The 20,862-nt window shown below is 41.8% G+C and overlaps 1 protein-coding gene across 4 annotated transcripts in view; it reads right to left on the bottom strand.

The window, feature by feature from the left end:
* Positions 1 to 17,347, bottom strand: part of Wdr35 (WD repeat domain 35) — a 54,713-nt gene extending 37,366 nt beyond the window's left edge. For 2 of the 4 annotated variants that reach the window (XM_057775484.1, XM_057775501.1), the window contains exons 1-11: positions 17,204 to 17,347; positions 16,517 to 16,546; positions 16,288 to 16,405; positions 14,065 to 14,136; positions 12,394 to 12,486; positions 9,525 to 9,653; positions 7,737 to 7,870; positions 5,117 to 5,282; positions 4,820 to 4,965; positions 3,988 to 4,113; positions 1,105 to 1,290 (exon numbers count right to left, since the gene is read on the bottom strand). In XM_057775484.1, coding sequence (XP_057631467.1) covers positions 1,105 to 1,290; positions 3,988 to 4,113; positions 4,820 to 4,965; positions 5,117 to 5,282; positions 7,737 to 7,870; positions 9,525 to 9,653; positions 12,394 to 12,486; positions 14,065 to 14,136; positions 16,288 to 16,405; positions 16,517 to 16,546; positions 17,204 to 17,227 — 1,224 coding nt within the window. In that variant the 5' untranslated portion in view covers positions 17,228 to 17,347. The remainder of the gene's footprint in view (positions 1 to 1,104; positions 1,291 to 3,987; positions 4,114 to 4,819; positions 4,966 to 5,116; positions 5,283 to 7,736; positions 7,871 to 9,524; positions 9,654 to 12,393; positions 12,487 to 14,064; positions 14,137 to 16,287; positions 16,406 to 16,516; positions 16,547 to 17,203) is intronic. The other 2 variants (XM_057775493.1, XM_057775508.1) reach the window with 1 other exon arrangement.
* Between the last annotated feature and the right edge of the window lie 3,515 nt (positions 17,348 to 20,862).

Raw genomic sequence — 20,862 nt, 5'->3', positions numbered from 1 at the left:
TATGTCTGTGCAGTACCCACGGAAGCCAGAAGAGGGTACTGGATCCCCTAGAACTGGAGTTAGACTGTTGGCCACCTTGTGGGTGCTGAGAATCTAGCCCAGGTCCTCCAGAACAACATCCAGTGCGCTTACCCACTGGCCCCTCCCTCCAGCCCTTACTTTCACTTTGGTCCACCTGACGACCAAACCTCACTCTTGGTAAATGGCAACAAGACCACAGTCTGTAGGCTCTGTCTAGAGGAGATTAGGAGACTTGCCTATTCCTATGTCTTTTTGTGGTTTGGGGAGGTTTTGTTTCTTACATCATCTCTGGTCCTCCCAGATTATATTTGCCCAACAAGGCGCCTCAAGTCCTAGGCTTCTTCAGCATTCTCTAGCCAGTTGCCTCTAGCCACAGCCCAAGAATGTCGTCCTTAGGTCTGTCAGAGTCACCCTCGTCCACTTACTCCCCCATCTCCACACTTCACTGTCAGTGCCTGTCTTTTCTGACCCCTATGGGTGTACTTATTTGAAAAATACTTGTACTGCTGTTCTAGTGTGTGTCAGGAGAAAACAAAGCCAAATGGAGCTGTCCAAATAATTGCCTTTAATAAAATCTCTGAGCTTTTAAATCATAACCCCGTCAAAGACACTGATCGTCTTCTTTTCAAATACATGCTTTTGAAAATCCTCAAATTGTTGGCATGCTTACAAAAACACATAACTTATATTCTTTATTTTGTTATGATATTAGTTTTAAAGAAACTGTGTCTCCAAGTAAGAATAGATTTATCAAAGTCAAAAAGCTACCCAAACTCTTTTGTAATTTCATCAGTATTTCTGCTAGACATCCGGATATTCATTTTTCACTTGTGACATATTTCAGAGGCAAGAGCTCCAGTATGGAAAGCTTTAGCATGACCTGCCAATGCCCGGCTGCTAGGAAAAGGAATCAGAGAACACAGAGACATGGATCCAGCTCTCCAAGACAGGTTCAGACAGACGTGGCCAAGAGAGTTCATGTTCTAGTCTTGCCAGTGCCCACACTTGAGGTGGTGGGTAGCTAGAGACCAGTTCTGCCCATTGCGAACACATCCGTATCTTAAGATACCAAGGGGTCCCTACCTGAGGGTGATTTTCATCAGCTTTCGTAGCCAAAATGCAGAAATCGCCACAAGTGGTGATGGAAATGAGACTCTTCACATATTTAATGTATTTCTCATTGTTTTTTGTGTCCCAAAAGACAACACAGTACTCAGGACGATCGGGTCTGGTATACGCATAAACCACAGTATTTGAACAATAGCCCCACTAGGAATGGAGGAAGGGAAGGAACAGAAGTGGGGAGGAAAGAAAAGGAAGATAGACTATTTAGTTTGGGAGAGAAAGTCCCATTATTTTATTTTTACTTAATTAAACTGTTAGATTAATGTAACAGTTGCTGTATCAGGGCTGAAAAATAGATCCTTTCTTATTATCAAAAAATCTAAAAGTCATAATAAAAGACATTTTTTTAAATGTTCTACAAAAATAAGCTTAGCTTGTCTAACTTTCCTTAAAATTTGCAAATATTAAGCTTCAGTGCTAAAAATTTTCAATAGTTAGTCTCTGCTTTGGGGATGGGCCCAGAAAGTGATCAACTGCTATCAAGAGTTTGAATTCTGGGTCTCCAAGATAAAACTCAGAAAGTAGGTACTTTGTCTTTTCCCCATCCATGTATTTTACAGAACGTTTTTACAGTCAAATCCTTCTACATTGTTTATTCAAAACAAAACGCAGAAGCCCCACCCCAGGTTTCTGAGTAGTAACCACATACGGATCTTGTAGTTACAATCATTCATTAAATGTCTGCACCACAGTCCCCACAGAGAACAGAACGTGCGCACGCACAGCTTTCCCTCCGTCTAACATGCTTGGACATTCATATGGAGTCTTGGGTACATTGTACTCATCATCAACACTCCGCTTATGTTACTGAAAGTTCAGCCATGTAGAATTTTCATACCACTCACTAACATCAACTTTGACTTTAAAAGACTTTAGATTTACGAAAAAGTTAAAAAGGTACAAAGTTCCCAAAAGCCTTCAAACATTTTCCCTGTCGTTAGCATGAAACTCGACTGTGATACATTTGTCCAAGCTAAGAACCCAGCATCACTAGACTCCACACTCTTCATTAGCTTTTCCTAACGTCCTCAGAGATCCCAGAATCTCATGATGGCTACATTATACTCTGCTGTCATGTCTCCTGGGATCCTTTGAACTGTGATGGTTTCTCAGTCCCCCTGTATTTGATGATCTCAGCTGAACCAGTGCCCATCAGTTTGGGTCTGTCTGGTATTTCCTCATGCTTACACAGTTACTGGTTTGTAGGAAGACCAGAACTGAACATGCCTGCTCCTCTCATGTCGCATGAAGGTTTATGATCTCCACATGACATCACTGAGGATGTTAACCCTCATCACTTGGCCAGAGAGTGCTTTCCCAGGCTTTGCCACTGAAGAGCTCCCTTCTTTTCCTTTTCTAAGCTATAAAGATGGGAGGTTCCACCTCTAAGAGAGGCAGTATGCAATCTGGAATACTTCTGTAAGAAAAATCTATTTTCTTCCATTTATTCTACTCAAACACAGCGCTGTGTGCACTGTGTGTGCTGTGTGTACTGTGTGTGCTGTGTGTGCTGTGTGCACTGTGTGCGCTGTGTGCGCTGTGTGTGCTGTGTGTGCTGTGTGTACTGTGTGTGCACTGTGTGTGCTGTGTGCGCTGTGCGCGCTGTGTGCGCTGTGTGTGCTGTGTTGTGGTGCTATGCTGTGTGTGCTGTGTGTGCTGTGCTGTGTGTACTGTGTGTGCTGTGCTGTGTGTGCTGTGTGTACTGTGTGTGCTGTGCTGTGTGTGCTGTGTGTACTGTGTGTGCTGTGTGTACTGTGTGTGCTGTGTGTGCTGTACTGTGTGTACTGTGTGTGCTGTGTGTGCTATGTGTGCTGTGTGTGCTCTGTGTATTGTGTGTGCTGGTGTTGTGTGCTCTGTGTGCTGTGCTACACTGATCAAACCCCAAGCTTTTATGCATATGCTTGCCCTCTAAGCCACATTTTCATCACCTCTGAACCTTTGAGGATTTTTTAATAGACTCTCACTATATAACCCAGGTTGCCTTCAAACTCCCACTTTCTCTTCCTTCATCTCCCAAGAGATGATATTATAGGCATGAGCCACTACACCTAGATTGCATAATATTTTTCATAAAAAATAAATTATCCCAAGCGCTGGAGACATGGCTCAGAGGTTAAGAGCACTGGCTGTTCTTCCAGAGGTCTTGATTTCAATTCCCAGCAACCAAATAGTGCCTCATAACCATCTATAATGAGATCTGGTGCCCTCTTTTGGCCTGTAGACATACAAGCAAGCAGAACACTGTATGCATAATAAATAAATAAATCCTTAAAAAAATAAAAATAAAATAAATTATCCCACACTTGTTTTAGATGGTATATTATTTATCTCACTTTCTCTTCTGATCCACTCTGCCCTTCTCCACTCCGTTCCAGGCTTGGAGGGTGATTATTGTGAACTCCATCATGTGGGCTCCCTTGCTGGAAGGTCCCTTCGGGGTGACCATCAGAAGGCACCAGAAAGGAGAAGAGGAGGAATGTCTAGTCCCCAGTCCCTGTCTGACAGCAATGACCCGGCTCGTGGGTTCCGGGAACACTCTTCCCCTATTGATCCCCGAGACCGTGGAGATACCATCTGGTTCTGCTTTATCTCCTTCGCTGTTCCCTTTCATCTCGGTCATACCCTGGAATCAGCCTTTCAATTACTACCGTGAGTGGCCAACTGTTTCCAGCCGAGGTCTTGACTCTTAAAGTCATTTTAACTGTATGCAGTATTCAGGAAAAGTTGTTATTTACCAATTTTAAGAGCTTCACACACAAAAGCCGCCTTTCTACTAGTTTCTTACTTAAAAAGCTGCAATGGATTTAGCTTTTTAAAAAGTTTTATAACTGCTCTTCATACCTTATAGTCAGGTCGAATATTTGCAAAATATATAAAGGAGTCAACAGCTAGAGCAATCTTCAGTCCGCCTCCTTCCCAGGACAGCGAGCACATCTGTTTTCCCGGGACTTTCAAAGTACCCAGGTGCTGGGGAGAAACGAAATGTAAAGTTATAGTGAACAAATTACTACTCGAGTGTGCCAATGCGGCTACAGAATATTCTAAAAATTAAATGTATTAATAACACCACTGAAAAGGATAACACGTATTTATGAAAACAATGCTGACATTTTAGTATTTATCATTTGTGACTTATTATTAACATAGATCTTTTTTTTACAAATAAATCATCATGCCAGATGTAGTGGTGTATGCCTTTAATCCTAGCTCTCAGAAAGCAAAGGCAGGTGGATCTCTGTTCGAAGTCAGCCTGGTCTACAAAGCGAGTTCCATGATAGCCAGGGCTACATACTGAAGCCCTGTCTCAAAACAAAACAAAACAAAACAAACAAACAAAACCAAAAACAAAAACTTTGCAATTAAAACTATGAACCTAAAATACTAATAAAGTCAATGATTAGAAAGAGACATTTATTTGGCTCACAGAGAGAATATTCTAATAGCTATTTCATGGCAATTTCCTACATCAAACATGTAGGTCTCTAAACATACAGATTATAAGATAGGAACTATATTAGAGACTTAGAAGATGCTATTCAGACACACACTTGACATCTGGAGGCTGCCACTCAAATGTCCCTAAAAGGAAGCATAGCAAGCTGTACTTTTGTTCAGTTCCCAACTTACTGCTGCACCTGTTTTAAACGGGAAGGTAAGTCTGAGACACATTTACCTCACCAAATGGCGTGTAAAACTGCACAATGTTGACGTCCTTGTCCTGCGTGACTACTTTCTGAGAGCCTGCCACAGCTAGCACACTGCCAATGTGGTTCCACTGGATACCAACCACATACATGCCCGTATCAATCAAAATCGGGTCTAGTAAAAAAAAAAAAAAAAAAAAAAAGATAAACAAAATAAAGGACAAATGTGGCAACTGGGGTCACGCTTAGCCTGGGGAACTTTATAATCATAAGAGTAATTTTTAAAAACATTTTTAAACTTCTCCAACTTAAAAAAAATTACTTACTTTGGTCATTCTCGTGTCTCATTATTTGACATCTCCCATTGTCAAAACAAATTGCTAGGCATGGACAATCTGGCTCCACATAGCCCTCTGTGCCATGGTACCAGTGAATTCCAGCGATACTGATTGCTCCAGTGACATTCACCAAACAATTTAATTTCATTTTCATCTAGGTAGAAGTGGTTAGCTTAGGCTTAATAACTGCATTTTAAAATATGTAATTTAATCTACAGAAGTATTAAAGGAAAAACAATGAAAGTAAGATGTGAAATCTGGCTATAAATGCAAGCTTTGTGACTTACTGGGTCACCAAACCTAGATAAACTACTCACCTGACTCTCCATTTTTTTCCTCATGCATAAAATAAGAACAAAAACAGACAGAGATGAGTGCGGTGGTTTATGCTTGCTATTTCAGCACTCCAGAGGCTGAGGCAGAAAAGATCTCAAATTTGAGGTCAACCTGGGCTACATAGCAAATACAAGGTCAGTCTCAATAATATAGGAGACCTAAGCTCAAAACATATTTTTAAAAATCTACACTAATATTTAAAGTTTTTTAATAAGATTAAAATGATAGTAGAAGATCATGAGTTCAAAACCAGAGACTATGTAGTGAGATGATCATGTCACAGAAAGAAAGAAAAGGAAAGGAGAGGGGAGGGGAAGGGAGGGGAAGAAAAAGAGAGAAAGAGAAAGAAAGAAAGAAAGAAAGAAAGAAAGAAAGAAAGAAAGAAAGAAAGAAAGAAAAGGGGAGGGAAGGACGGACGGAGGGAGGGAGGGAGGGAGGGAGGGAGGGAGGGAGGGAGGGAGGGAGGGAAGAAAGTTGAAGCATTTACAGTCTATAATGGAGCAACAGAGAGGGATGGAAGACAGCACTAGGAATGGCCCATCCCACATCAATGAACACAACCAATCCCCCACAGACACCCTCAGAGGCTAACCTCAGTCTCTGTAATTCCTCCCCAGAATGTCCTGAGCTTTGTCTCCGATGTAAATCTAGGTCATTCCAGGTTGGCAGTCAACACTAACCTATTGTGGGACTCCATTCAGCCAATTAGCTTTTGGGGACCAGCCCTTTGGGTGTAGTCTGCATAGACCAGGGTTCAATTCCCTGAAGGGGAGCCAGAACAGCAGAGTGAGTAGCACACTTTCTCTTGTAGCTTATCATTGGAACGTAGCAACTCAGACCATGCCCAAAGGGCCAGTCCTGCAACAGCTAATTGGCTGAATGGATTCCCACACACTAACCATTTTACCTAAAGCTAACTTGCTTTTACCTTCTTCCTAGAAACTGATTTTTATCCCTTATGTAGTAAATCAGTTACCATTCTTTCAGCAAACAGGTTCTGGTTACTACAAAAAATATCTGTGGTATCCTACTGATGTGGGATTCCCCTCTGTATGATGTGAATACCATTAATAAAGTTAATAAAGAAGCTGTGTTAAGCCTGTGATAGGGTAGAGCAGAGCTAGGCGGGGAAAGCTATACTAAATGCTCGGAGAAAGAAGGTAGAGTAAGGAGAAGCCATGGAGCCACCACCGGAGATAGACGCCAGAACCTTGTCGGTAAGCCACAGCCACATGGAGATACACAGATTAATACAAATGGGTTATATTAAGATGTAAGAGTTAGCCAATAAGAAGTTAGAGCTAATGGGCCAAGGAGTAATTTAATTAATACAGTGTCTGTGTGGTTATTTCAGGGCTGAGCAGCCAGGAACAAACAGTCTCCTACAACATCCTGCGTATAAACATTGATTCAAGCACCAGAAGCCTTTAAAAAAAAAAAAACTTAGCACAGCATATCATCCTACTCAATATCCTTCAGCACCAATGCACTGTCATCTTGTTCTATTCAGCAACAGGAAATCAGGACTAAAGTCTACACTGTGCTATGTTAATTTGCCTTACAGGAACTGCACTTGGGCTAGGAATGTAGCTTAGTAGAATAGAATGCCCGCTTACCATTCAAGAAGCCTTGTGTTATAGCCAATGTCTGCAAAAGACTGAGCATGATGAAGGGTGCTCCTATAAACCCGAGAACTCAGGAGGTGGAGGCAGGACAATCCAAAATTCAGCGATGCAACAAACTCCAACCTGGTCTACGTAAGACCCTCTCAAAACAACAGCGACTAGCCCCACCCTGACCTAGTCAGTGTCCTATGGCTGTGAGGAGGCACCACGACCAAAGCAGCTCTTATGGTCATCATGGCTGGAAGCAGACAGGCGTGGTACTGGAGCTAAGAGTTTTACATCCTGATCCCTAGGCACCAGGCAGAGGGAGACACACTAGGCTTGGAAACCTCAAAGTCCATTCCCAGTGACACACCTCCTCCAACAAGGCCACATTTCCTGATCTTTCCCAAACAGTTCCACTCCCTGGCGACTAAGCATTCAAACAGATGAGTCTGTGGGGGCCAGCCCCTTTCACGGCACCACACACACTCAAGAACATCTAGGATTTGTCTTTTAATTTTTAAAATTATTTAATGATTAAAAAACTAAAACTGAAGAAAAATTCTATAAATTATTGTAACTATCGTAAGAGCATGCATATATAAATGACATAAAATAACCATATAAAACTATACTAATAGAATAATGAATATATATATACTTACAATAAAATTTCCTTGATTATCATAAATATGTATTTCTCCATTTGCCATTCCAAAAAGTAAGATTTTACTGTCTGCAGACCAGGTCACATGGCATAGCTGTATACCTTTCAGGTCTTTTCCCCAAATCCGATTCCCTACGACAAAACACAGTCATGGTTACCACAAGCTCAGAGCCATGATCTTCCAAACCCACTTTGGAATCTTGGTTTCCTTAAAGAGTTCTCATTTTCCTCACAGCCGTCAGTCATGCAGCCATTCAATTTATTTGGTCAAGGGATATTTATTGGCACTTCTATAAGCGAGATACCTCCGAGACCTTAGACAGCAGCGGTGTTTCAAACTCTCTGCCATCTCTTCTAAACTCCCAGGCAGGGAGGGCCTAACTCCTAGCTATGAAATCAGCCGTCTACTCTAGGAAGAAATGCGAGTCTTCAAAAGCACATCTTCATCGGCTTGCATCCCCAAGCACTCAGAGCTAAGAAAACCCAACCTGGTTCTCTTTCTGCTCTTGCCGACACAATGAGAAGGGAGCTCCTCGGATGGGCTTTTCTGCGGCCAATCCTTCCACCTGGGCCGTGAACCCTTCTAGGATTTACAAACATCTCCCTCTAGTTTACCCTCATTTCTCTCTTTTCCTTTCAATTTTCTCTCCGATCCTTCTTACAAATTTTTAAATGTGCATCAAACTCCTAATTATCTCTCATAAAAACAATGAAACAAAAAGCCCTTCCTTCAACCCTCCACTTCCTCTCTACTACGGCCCGATTCCTACCAACCCCTCCCAGCCACAATTTTTACTATTTACGGAGTACCGCCAGATTCCCTTCCTGAGAGTCCTCTCAACCCCTAGCCATCCCTGTCTGCCTCTGCTCCACACCTCCACTGATGCCTCCAGTACAGGAGGCCATGACTGCCTGTTTCTGAAGCCAACAGGCAATGGGTCTTATTCTAAGCTTTCCATGTCTTTTGAACCACACCCTTCCTTCTTGATAGTCTTTACTTCCATGGGCCTTTGTCTCCGAGACGTCTGTTTTCAGTGTCTTGGGTGAAATTGTTTTTCCAAGCTATTCCTTAGCCTTGAGACATTCTACTCATCTACCTGTGGCTAATGAATGCATGAGCATGCATCTCCTCCTCCAGGAAGCCCTCCCTGGTCTCTCCCTATCTGTGTGTGGTGATTTTCCACAGGTTCATGAATGCTCCCTGTTGTAGCACTGACCGCTGATGCGTGACTGCCTGTTTTTCTATGATCACTTCTGATCTAGGTTAGGGATGCGTCTCCTAGCTGTGCCATTAATTCCCAAACTACAGCAACTGCTTTCAAGGCTCAGCAGCATTGGACTACTCCAATAACCACATACAAATAAATGAATGAATGAAAATTATTTTAAAACAATTTCCGTAAGAATTTTTTTTATAATAAAACCAAGTTGCAGGCTCACAGAAGGCCCAGTGTTATGTATGTACTATAATTTGAAAGGAAGTGACATTAAGGCTAGAAAATATGCCAACGGCATGCTGTTCAGCTGAAAGGAAAGATTTCTGCAATTTTATCCCTCTGAAACTAAAATCTACATTTCTATACAATCTAACTGATTGAAGATCATATTTAAAATGATACCGGGAAATTAATCCACCTGTTTTCCATACGACTGCAGGACACTGAAACAATAAACCTGTCCTGAAAATCAAGGCGAGTAGTTAGAGCCGCACGGTGGTTCCTAATGTCACCAAGTAATATAACAGGTGCTTTCTTCTTCGGTGTCTATTTCCCAGTGGCTGCATTACCGTCCACGGAGCCGACTATCACAGCTCCATCTTCATACACAATGCAGATCTTCTGGCCGTCAGCATTCCAGCTCATACTGCGAACCACCGACTTATTGCGGTTGTTGATCATCTCCTCATACCAAGAGCCTGTGTTCACAAGTCCAAAAAAAAAACTACAAGTCAAAACCTGCACACTTAGCGGGCCAGGCATGGTGACGCACGTCTCTCAGCACGTGGGAGGGAGAGGCAGGAGGATTTCTGAGTTTGAGGCCAGCCTGGTCTACAGAGTAAGTTTCAGGACAGCCAGGGCTACACTGTCTTGAAACACTGTCTTGAAAAATCAAAGGGAGAAAAAAAAACTTTCACATTTATCATTTGGTACTTAAGGGTTGATAATATTTTCTGGGTATTATCTTGTATACCATTAATCCCAGAATTTCGGAGGCTGAGACAGGAGGATCAAAAGTTTGAGGCTAGGTTGGGCTACATATAGTAAGACCCTGTTTAAGAAACAAAAAAGAAAAAGTCACTAACATTCTAAGAATTCACTGTTGGATAAATTATTGTAAAGGTTTCTATAATGTAAGGTATTTAACTTTAAAGTGTTCAAACCCACCATAAACAAAACTAAAAGTTTGATTGGGTATTTTTCCTAATTACTCCAAAATTATCATAGAAGATACAACAAATATTCATCATTTATTTTTTATTTCTCTCTTCTTGTCAATTAAGAAAATGAAATTACAGGGGCTGGAGAGATGGTTCAGCAGTTAAGAGCACTAACTGCTCTTTCAGAGGACCCGGGTTCAATCCCAAGCATCCACATGGCAGCTCACAACTGCCTGTAACCTTAGTTTCAGGGGCTCCGACCCCCTCACAGACAGACATGCAGGAAAAATAATTATGCACATAAACTAAATAATTTTTAAAAAAGAAAATGAAATTTCATTTGCTTTTTCAGGGTTAAAATAGCTGATTTTTTTTGAAAGCTCAGGTTTTCCCATGAATGATAAATTTCAGACAGTGAGGAAAAAAAGTAACAATAACAGCTTTACACACATGCATAAACTCTCTATGAGTCGTCATTAATTATGATAAAAATACAAGCATATTCCATTAAAACATGTAGACCATTAGTTTAAAACTCTAAGCCTGCTTTTGGGTTTTTTTGTTTGTTTGTTTGGGGTTTTTTTTGGTTTTTGTTTTGTTTTGTTTTTTGAGACAGGGTTTCTCTGTAGCTTTTGGAGCCTGTCCTGGAACTAGCTCTTGTAGACCGGGCTGGCCTCGAACTCACAGAGATCCACCTGCCTCTGCCTTCTGAGTACTGGGATTAAAGGCGTGCACCACCACCACCCGGCCTGCTTTTGAAATTGTTTTAACATGACTTCAGAGAGATAGCTCAACAGGTAAGGGTACTTGCTACCAAGGCTGAGGACCAGTGTTCCATCCCTGAAATTCACACAGCAGGACAGAGCGACTTTCAAAAGCTATCTTTCATCTCAGCACATACATTGTATCATGTTGTGCCTACACACACACACATATGCAGAGGCACACAATTCAAAGTAAAGTTAAGCATAACCTACTGTAGTAATGAATTGGTAAATGGGAGGCTGGCGAGATGACTCAGCACTTACAAGCATGTACAAGCTGCTCTTTTAGAGGACCCAAGTTCAAATCCCAGCACCCGTGCTAGGTAGTTCACAACCGCCTAGACCTCCAACTCCAGAGGGACCTGACACCTACTCTCACGTGCACATGTTCCCACCCAGTGGGCACACATGCACATAGTTAAAAATAAATATTTAATAATAATTTATAGAAGGGATGTCCTGAATCTTTTTACAACTGTACATATTTAACTAAGCCTTTCCCAGTCTCCAAAAGAATAAGTACTGAGCTGTTTTTCCAGTAATAGAGACCCATCTAAGTTAATCCTTCTCTTCCTCTCCCATCCCCTAACCCCTAACCTCCATGCGCCCCACCCCACCCGCCTCCACTGGAGTTCTCTCTGAGACAAGAGGCAGAAACTGTGAGTCATTCATCAGAGATGAGAGGAATTGAATCCACAAAAGAAAAGGAAGCTAACAGGCTCAATACAGGAAATACAATAAAGGCAGTCTTGCCTTTGACTTCTTCATAAATGTGTTTTTATCTAATACTAACTCCAGCTGACCACACAGGCATAACTCCTATTGGAAACGAGGGGGAGGGATTGCTTCCTATGGAAACTCTTCTAGTGTCTCGGCTCATTGTGGCCATGTCAGCAGTCACCTGATTCATTTACCTAACACAGGGTCACAGATCAAAGGAACAGGGTGAACTCTTTCTGCCGGTTACAAGTCTATTTCAGAGATATTTCCCCATCCAAACACTGTTCAGACTCTGCTTTGTGAACGATCAAAGCAGCCCTCCTGAGCCAATGAGATGGCTCAGAGGGTAAAGGTGCTTGCTGTCAAGACTGGCGACCTTAGTTCAATCCTGGGGTCCCACATGGTAAAGAGAAGCAACTCCCACAAACTGTTCTCCAACCGCCACATGTGTGGCACATGTGCATGCACACACATATACACAAATGAGAGATATATAAAGTGTAATTTTAAAAAATGTAAGCAGCTCTCACAGGCTAGAGATGTGACCCGGTGGATAAGGGCATTTGCTGCTCTTGCAGGGGACCAGAGTACAGTCCCCAGCACGCACAGTAGGCAGTTCACAATGGCCAGTAACTCCAGCTTCAGGGGATCTAACATCCTCTTCTGACCTCCAAGGATAACCATACACAAGTGTGCATACACACAAACACAAGCGTGCATATACTCACACAAATGTGCATACACACACACATTATAACAGTAAAATAATTTTTCAAGCATCTCTCCTAATATACCTTTATACAACATCCAGACAATGATAAGCCCATTCTGATCACTGGTAGTCAACTTCTGATACTGTTCATTCCATGTTACAACTTGAACAGCACCTAGAACATTAAAATAACAATTCAGAAACTAAAATGTCTATAATTCATTTCAAGTTTGTACCTTTGTGTAAATGAAAACCAAGAGGATGTCAATATATTAGCGTACAGTCAATCTTTAGCATTAAGTAAGATATAAATATAAAAATATTCATGTGCTGCAGTTGCTGATATTACTGTCTGCAACAATGCAAATATTCTTTCATATGCACCCATCTCACACCTCCAAAGGCCTCTCTCACAGCCAGCCGACAGCGCTGCCACAGAGCTCCTGTGGAGCAGATAGAGGCATCATCACCAAACTGGCCTAAAAGCATAAGACGTCATAAGGATGCCAAACTGTCCTTTGAGGCATTTTGTTTGCTCTTGGTTGGTCTGTCTCATATTTTATTCTCTCTTTTCCTTCCATCCCAGTTTCCATTCTGTTCCACACTCCTGGGTACAGCTTCAGCCTCTGTGTCTGGTGTAAGAGGTCCTTCTGCATTTGTGTTGACTTCATTGGCTGAATAAAGAAGCTGCCTTGGCCTTTTGATAGGGCAGCCCTTAGGTGGTCAGACATGCTGAATCTTTCCCGGTAAGCCACGGCCTCGTGGTGACATACAGATCATTAGAAATGGGTTGAAATCAAGATGTGAGAATTAGCCAATAAGAGGCTAGAGCTAATGGGCCAGGCAGCAATTTAATTAATACAGATCTCCATGTGATTATTTCGGGCATAAGCTAGCCGGGTGGCCGGGATGACAAGCCGCCCGCCAGCCCGGTTGTAAAGTGGCGGTACACAGCCCGCCGCTCCACCTACAATATGTGTCAGTGGTTTTCAGCCTGTGGATGGCAACCCCTTTAGAGGACAAACACCATTTCACAGGGGCACATATCAGATATCCTGCACATCAGATGTTTACATCACAATTCATACCAGTAGCAAAATTGCAGCTATGAAGTAACAACAAAAACAATCTTATGATTGGGGGTCAGCACAACATGAGGAACTGTATTAAAGGGTTACAGTGCTAGGAAGGTTGGGAACCACTGCTCTATGTTCTATGAATGACTGGTTCCATTTTCTTATCCCTAAACACTTTAAGTGTGTATTTCCTAATGATATTCCCTTTACAGCCCACATTACAGATTAAGAAATGAACACTGAGGAGACACTGTCTAATACAGCCCATGTAAACATCATCAGCTCTCTAGAAACTGTCCTTCTCACGCTAGGCTCTTCCAAGGTTTTTCAGGTATTATATCCTTTTAGTCTCCTTGAAGTTGGAATCACAGAACAGATCCTTCAAGAGAATAATATACATTTAAAAACCCACAGATAAATAACACAAGTTTGTAATGTATAAACTAAGAGCCAGGTTTTTTTTTCAGGTTTATCAGAGATGATATTTAATTTCTGTCAAAATGAGTTATTCTGGAACATGAAGTATGATTCAATAAATATTATTACTTCAATACTATTATTGTCCAAATAATAGTATTTGATTAAATATATATTTTAACATATACATTAAGTAGATGGTGACATAAATGTCTAAATGCTGTTCAAACATGACAAAATTAAAAAGTTAAATGACTTACCACTATGCCCTTCAAGATTCTGGTTCATGGAAAGGTTGCTAGGGGCTGCTAGGCCCCTCAATTTTGAGTCATCTAAAACAAACAATCAAAAAAGCCTATAGTTAAATATATAAAAGTAAAAGATTACAAGATTTTAACATATCATGGGTTATGAGAAGGATATGGATCCATGAGATATTTTGTTTTAGATGAGCTATGACACAATAATCACAAAGTCACAACTTCAGAACAATTCAGAGCTTGGTACACAGTACATATGCAATATCTGGTGATTGCTACTGGTGGGTCTGTTGGGTGTCTACTGTTACTATTAACTATAATACAATGGCACAGTTACAACCGCCCAACCATATTTCTTATATCTGTCTCTTAACACTATCCACCATGATTATTAAACTACAAAACCAACACTTTTCTTCATTCCCAAACTTCCTAAGAATCTGTTTCCCAGATTTCTCACTAAGTTCATGGATTGCTCTGGTTCCCACATGCTAACTGCAGCTCATCAAAAGTTCAGTCATAAAACAAAGGTGATGGTGGTGGCGGCGGTGATAGTGTTTCATTGAAGCAATGCCTTGCTTCTGTATTTGACCTTAACCTTATAATCCTCCTGCCTCTGCCTCTTATCTGCTAGGTTTACAAAAAAAAAAAAAAAAAGGAAAAGAATTTTGTTTCTTTTTAACCTTCCCTAAATGAACTTGCAAAGCAGATACAGTCCCCAGCTACTTAGAAGGTAGAAGCAAGAAGCAAGAAGACGGCTTAGATGGCTTGAGTCTAAGAGTTCAAAGCCAACCTGGGCAACATAAACTTTGTCTCAAAATAATAATAACCCTTTAAGGGTAAACAAAATGAATGCATTTCTTGATATAACTAAAATGTGTTATATATTTTAAGCAGAGTAAATAATGTATACGTACATAGTTACATACTTATATATTTAAGAAACAACAGGCAGAAAAAGCACTTTCTTTTCATACACAGTTAAGAAAATCAAAGAACTGGGAGGTCCCAATACGAATCAGCAGCCAAGCTTTAACTAGTACTGAGCATCTGTCTTCCAAATAGACCTCTGCCTTTTGCTGATCATAAGCAGGAGAACAAGTTCAATGCCAGCCTGGTCTACATTTTAAGGTCTAGCCAGGGCTACACCAGGAGAAACTGCGGGGAGTTGGGGATCTACCTTTTATTTCACATAATTAAATATAGTACAGCAAAGCTATCGTTCTCCTTTTGGTTAAGTCTATCCAGAGCCATTTATACAAAAGGCGGAAAACAGGGACTAAAAAGTGAGACAAACGGCTTTCAAATCTGATCCCTGTCACTTACTAGCCACATGACCTTGAGCAAATTATTAACTGACCAGGGCTTCAATTTTCTCATCTCAAATACTATCTTCTTAAAACAACTTAACGTTAAATTGCCACCCGGAAACATGGCAAATATTCAGTAAATGTGATTTATCCCACAGTAAGAGCTGTAAGCCAGTGCTCCTAGTACAAAGTACACAGAATTAGCATTACAAAAGATCAAATTTTTATGTCTTCCCAGATCTACTCTGCAGCATGGAGCCCAGTTCTTATCTCTTCCGTAATCCTTCTTAGCCTATTCCCCCTCGTTTTCCAGAAGAGTGAAAATCCAAAGACAATCAGTAACTTGCTGGAAGTCATTCACCAGTCATGTGACACATTCATTTTCACCTTGCGTCTCTCCGTCTTGATACCCAAACTACATTAGTACTATCAAAATCCTCAACCTAGAGCCACCGAGATGGCTCAACAGCTATAAGAACTTGCCATTCAAGCCAGACAACCTGCGTTCAATCCCCAGATCCCACAAAGGAAGGAGAAAGCCAACTATCGAAAGTTGTCTTCTGACCTCTACCCCACAGGCCGTAGCGCATGCTTATCAACACACATCACACTCATAATAAATAATAAGTTTTTAAGTTTTTTTTCCAATCTAGAGCAACCCTAGAGAGGTCAAAGAAATGCAAAACTGTGATTTCAGAGAACGTGAAAAGGACAGCTTCAGGAAAAACTGTCTGATATTTACGTTACACATTCTCTCAACTTTATTGCAAAGGTACTCTGGAAAAAGTCACCACCAAATACTTGAGTTTCTTTTCATAAAGAGTTAAAACTTCATAATGACAAATCATTGAAGAAATAACACCGGCCATTTTTTTCTACCAGCTTCACACATGGACTGGCGACGATCACTTACCTGTCTGTGTCTCTAATCTCAACACTTTGAGCAATCCATCCTCACCACCACAAGCTATGAACCCTTGGTCCTTGTTCCAGGATATGCATTTCAGCTTCACATTGTTGGGAACAGCAATCTGTAACAAGAATCGTAGTGACGCTAGTTGCTTTTCACGATGGAGTTGGGAAGGTCACCAATCAGGAGATGTAGACGGATGAATCTTTTCCAAGAAGAAACCTGCACAAACCTGTTGTGGCCCACGCTGGCAATCCCAACACTTGGGAGACAGGAGAGGAGAATCTCAAGTTACTTGCCAGCCTGGGCTACACAGCGACACCCTGTCTCAAAAAGGAAGGATGAAAGGAGAGAGAAAGAGTAACTCCCTGGGGAGGAAACGGGGAATGAGCTATTATGAAAATGGGTGTGCCCCCCCCCCAAAAAAGTCACAGGTTCTAGTATTCAGTAAAGAAGTGCACATAAGTGAAGGAGAGTGACTGCCAAGAAAAAGGGGGGGGGTGGGGGGCGGGGGAATCACCTCACGGATTCAAAAATGCAGGAACTGAGACCTGAGTCCGCATCACTGCTCTGACTCCCTTTCTCCCCACACAACACTTATAATTTCTTTCCTCTGGCGGGCAGCCTGTGGTCATCTACTATCTGGATCAACAAGTGGCCGAGGAAAAACCCACCAGCGACTGGTGGTCACGTTCTGTCACTCAAAAGAGTTTAGGCAGGACAGGAATGTGAAAGAATCCTTTTTTTAAAAGCTGCTAGCTCGGCCAAGGACTACCGGGCTCAAAAACCCACTTGAAGAGATGACAGAGAGATGGAGATGCAGCCAGGAGAGCCAGCTGTCTGCAGTCCCGGGAGGATGCGGGCATCGGCGGCCGCGGTGATGGAGGTGGCGCGACGGCGGGCCCCCGAGGAAACTCACTTTCTTGCTCAGATAGAAGAACATCGTGGGAACTCGGAGAAGACGACCCTCAGCGGTCAAGGCCCGCAATGTATAACGAGTTCTACACCTCTATTCGCGAGCACCGGCGGCACAGAGAAGCTCCCGTCGCCTGGCAACCGCCGCCACCCAGTCGCATCCGGGGCACTAAGAGAACATCCGGTGTGGCCCTCCAGCCTGGCGCTGGCTGTCGTGCGCCTGCGCGGGCGATGGATTGCTGTGGAATCGGTCTGGGGCGAGGTCGGCGGGTTCTGCGCTGCAGTTGGGTCTGTACCTTCTTGGCCAGCTACCGGCTTAGCGCCCTGCCTTCACCCCCCTCACCAGAGCCTCTATGCTACACCGCCACGCTACACCTCGACAGGCGCGCGCGTCAGGTGTCAGTATAGGCTAAAGAATGGAGCCCCTTCCCAAAAGGTCTTGAGAAGTCTGTGTTTTCTATCTCATCCCCCAACTCCCACCCCGGCCCAACATCTTTGAAAAGAAAAGTCGCTTTGTTGCATTTGATAGGCAACACCATTGAACAAATAAATGGCCGCGCAGATGTGCATGTTGATGGTTGCCTTCTCCTTTGAGGAGGGACCTGATGAACCCTCGGAAGCAATTTAGGAGTAGGTACCATTTTATTTTGCTTTGGAATCTGTTTTAGGGTTTCTATTGCTAGGATGAAACACTGTGACCAAAAAGGAAGTTGGGGAAGAAAGGGTTTATTAGACTTACACATCCACATTGTACTCCATCACTGAAGGAAGTCAGGATAGGATCTCAAACTGGGCAGCAGACTGGAGCTGATGCAGAGGCCTTGGATGGATGCTGCTTACTGACTTGCTTCCCGTGGCTTGCTCAATCTGCTTTTTTTACAGAACCCAGGACCACCAGCCTAGGGATGGCACCACCCACATCAATCACTAAAAAATGCCTTACAGCCGGATCTTATGGAGACATTTTCTCAGTTAAGGTTCTCTCCTTTCTGATCACTCTAGTTAGTGTGTCAAGCTGCCATAAGACTAGCCAGCACAGAATACCTAAAACACCTTACAAACCCCGACAGCCCTTATAAAGGAGGGTGAAGGACCTGTGAGTTATTAAAGCTATAATTGCATTGGAGCATACCCTCTCACTTAAAATATTTGAACTGTTGGGCTTCTTCTGTCCGGAGAGCGATTTTTGTATATTTTTAACGTTTTTAGACGTCGTCTCAGGTTGAGTAGGGGTGGAGGCGCACATGTGGAGATCAGAAATTCATACCATGTGCCATGTTTAACCCCCTCCTACGGTGGGAACATCTCTCAATAAACTTGGAACTCACCATTTGGGCTCGACTGCCCAGTCCACGCACTCCAGGACCATTTGCTCCCAATTCCCAATCTTGGGAGTTGAACCACAGCTAACCAGGCTCTTGGAGTTGCTGGAGATTCAAACGTGGATCCTCATGTCTGCAGCAAGCACTTATGCACTGAGCCAATTTCCCATGCCCCCATTGTCGTTTTTGGAAACCTGAATGTTAACAAAGCCCCACCACTCCTGTAGAGTTATTTGGTCTCACTATCTTTTTATTATCTATGGTTTTCTCTTTATCTTAATCTGCAGCTATCAACATTGACTTCTGTTGTATAGCATGTGCTTTACGCAGAAGTGTTAATTTCCCCATTGGAGTCTTTCCCCATCCAGAGCACACAACCTTTGAAGCCTTTGACCTCACGCTGTTGTCTCACCACGTCTACAATGTAAGAGTCCTGGTTGTTTTGCCTTCCATAGGGAGGCTCCTTAAAAAACAAACAAACAAACAAAAAAACCCTAGAAATATATCCATCATACTATCCAGCCATGCTAGTATTGGGTGCATACCCAAAGAATCCAAGACAACACACAATAGAAATGCCTGTACATGCGTATTTAACACATCACCATTCACAATAGAAAAGAGGCACAGTCGGACTAGGTGCCCATCAATCCATTAGGGTTAAAAAGGTGGCAGGTATACTCACTGGATGGATATTCAGCCATCAAGAAGATAATATCATTTGCAGGAGTGCAGAGAGAACTGGAAATCATGTTAAGTGAAATAAGTCAGGAAGACAAGTATCACATGGTTTCTCTCGTTTGTTTGGGGGGGCAGAGAATAGTAAGGTGAGTTTTAGATAAGAGGAAGAGAAAGAGCAGAAGGAGAATACAGGTGTGGAAACAGGAAATAGAGGTGGGTGTGATCGAAGTTCATTCATTCTATGTGTGTCTAAAATTGTCAGTGAGGGGCTGGCCAAAGGTGGCTCGTCAGAGAAAGGCACCCATCTCCTGATGACCTGACTTGGGTTCCTCAGACACAGATGCTGGAAGGAGAGAAGCAATTTCAAATATTAGTCCTCAGACTTCCACATGTGCACTGTGGCACGGCACAGGTGCACCCATAGACACACACACTCACACTCAAGGGAACACACAAAACTGTATTTAAATATTTCACTGAGTTTATTTAGGAACTTCCTTGCCCTTTACCCTGAACTGGCTGACATTTTAGGCCTCAAAACAGTGTGAGATGAAATTATTGAGGACATATCTTCATTTTGTTCTTTCTGTTTCTCACCTGTTACACATTCAAGAATTACTAATTCAGTTCAACACACATACTTTTAATAGAAAGCATAACAAGAGCCACCAAAAGAAATCAGCCATGACATCAGTGTAGAAGGATAGGAACTTTATTATATTAAAAACAACACAAACCAAAACAGATCAAGTAGCCCAAAGTTTAGAGAATTGTTTTATTCCAAAAGTTACAAGTTGCACCTAAACTAATATACACATATTAGGTATATTCTGAGTTAAAAAAAAACTTAGACTTATTACCAACATTTTTTAAAAGATAGTATTAGATCTTGATGCTTGTTACACTACTTTTATAAATACCTAATTTTGTCATCTATATGCTAAAACAAAATGATAGAATTCAAGGTTTTTTTCCTCCTTGGCAAAAGTCTTAGCACCGTAAGTTTATATCCAGTTTTCTTTAGTTGCTCATTTCTATGACATTAATGAATTAAGTGTCGTGTAGCATTCACTTAATCTCTGTAAATTATTTTTAGATACATGCATTATAATCCCTTGATTGTTTTATATTATCTATTGTATTATAATCCCTTCAATAACATTTCAGCAAAAAAAAACCAAAATTATTAAACAACTCTAAATATATTCATCTCAGTTTAATTATTTGAATGCTTTATATATTCATAAAATTTGCACTCTCAATAGTAAGGCTGATTTGTATTATAAATATGACCAAGAGAAAAGAGACAAGGTTTTGTGAATATGCTCACCTTGTTAATATAAACATTTAAAACTTATAAGGCTCAATCAGTCAATAACAAAACATTGAATTTTTCACTTTTCATCTTATTAATGATTTCACAGTCATAGCTTAGAGGCATTAAAGCTCTTTTTAAAGGTCTGCACATTTATTTCCTTGAAAACTGATCCTCCAGGAAACCCTCATACTGTTTACTGAATAACAGCCAAGCATTTACAGTGGCAGATTCTTAGCAGGAACGTCGTACATAGTGTATTAAAGAATACATATTGCAGGTACTAAGCCCTCCCCATTTCCAGGCAAGAATTTCTGAGCAGTTTGACGATGTACTTGTCCATAT

Source organism: Chionomys nivalis, chromosome 1 (genome assembly GCF_950005125.1).
Source record: "Chionomys nivalis chromosome 1, mChiNiv1.1, whole genome shotgun sequence".
NCBI classification, from domain to species: domain Eukaryota; kingdom Metazoa; phylum Chordata; class Mammalia; order Rodentia; family Cricetidae; genus Chionomys; species Chionomys nivalis.
This window is presented reverse-complemented; position numbering and strand designations above follow the sequence as displayed.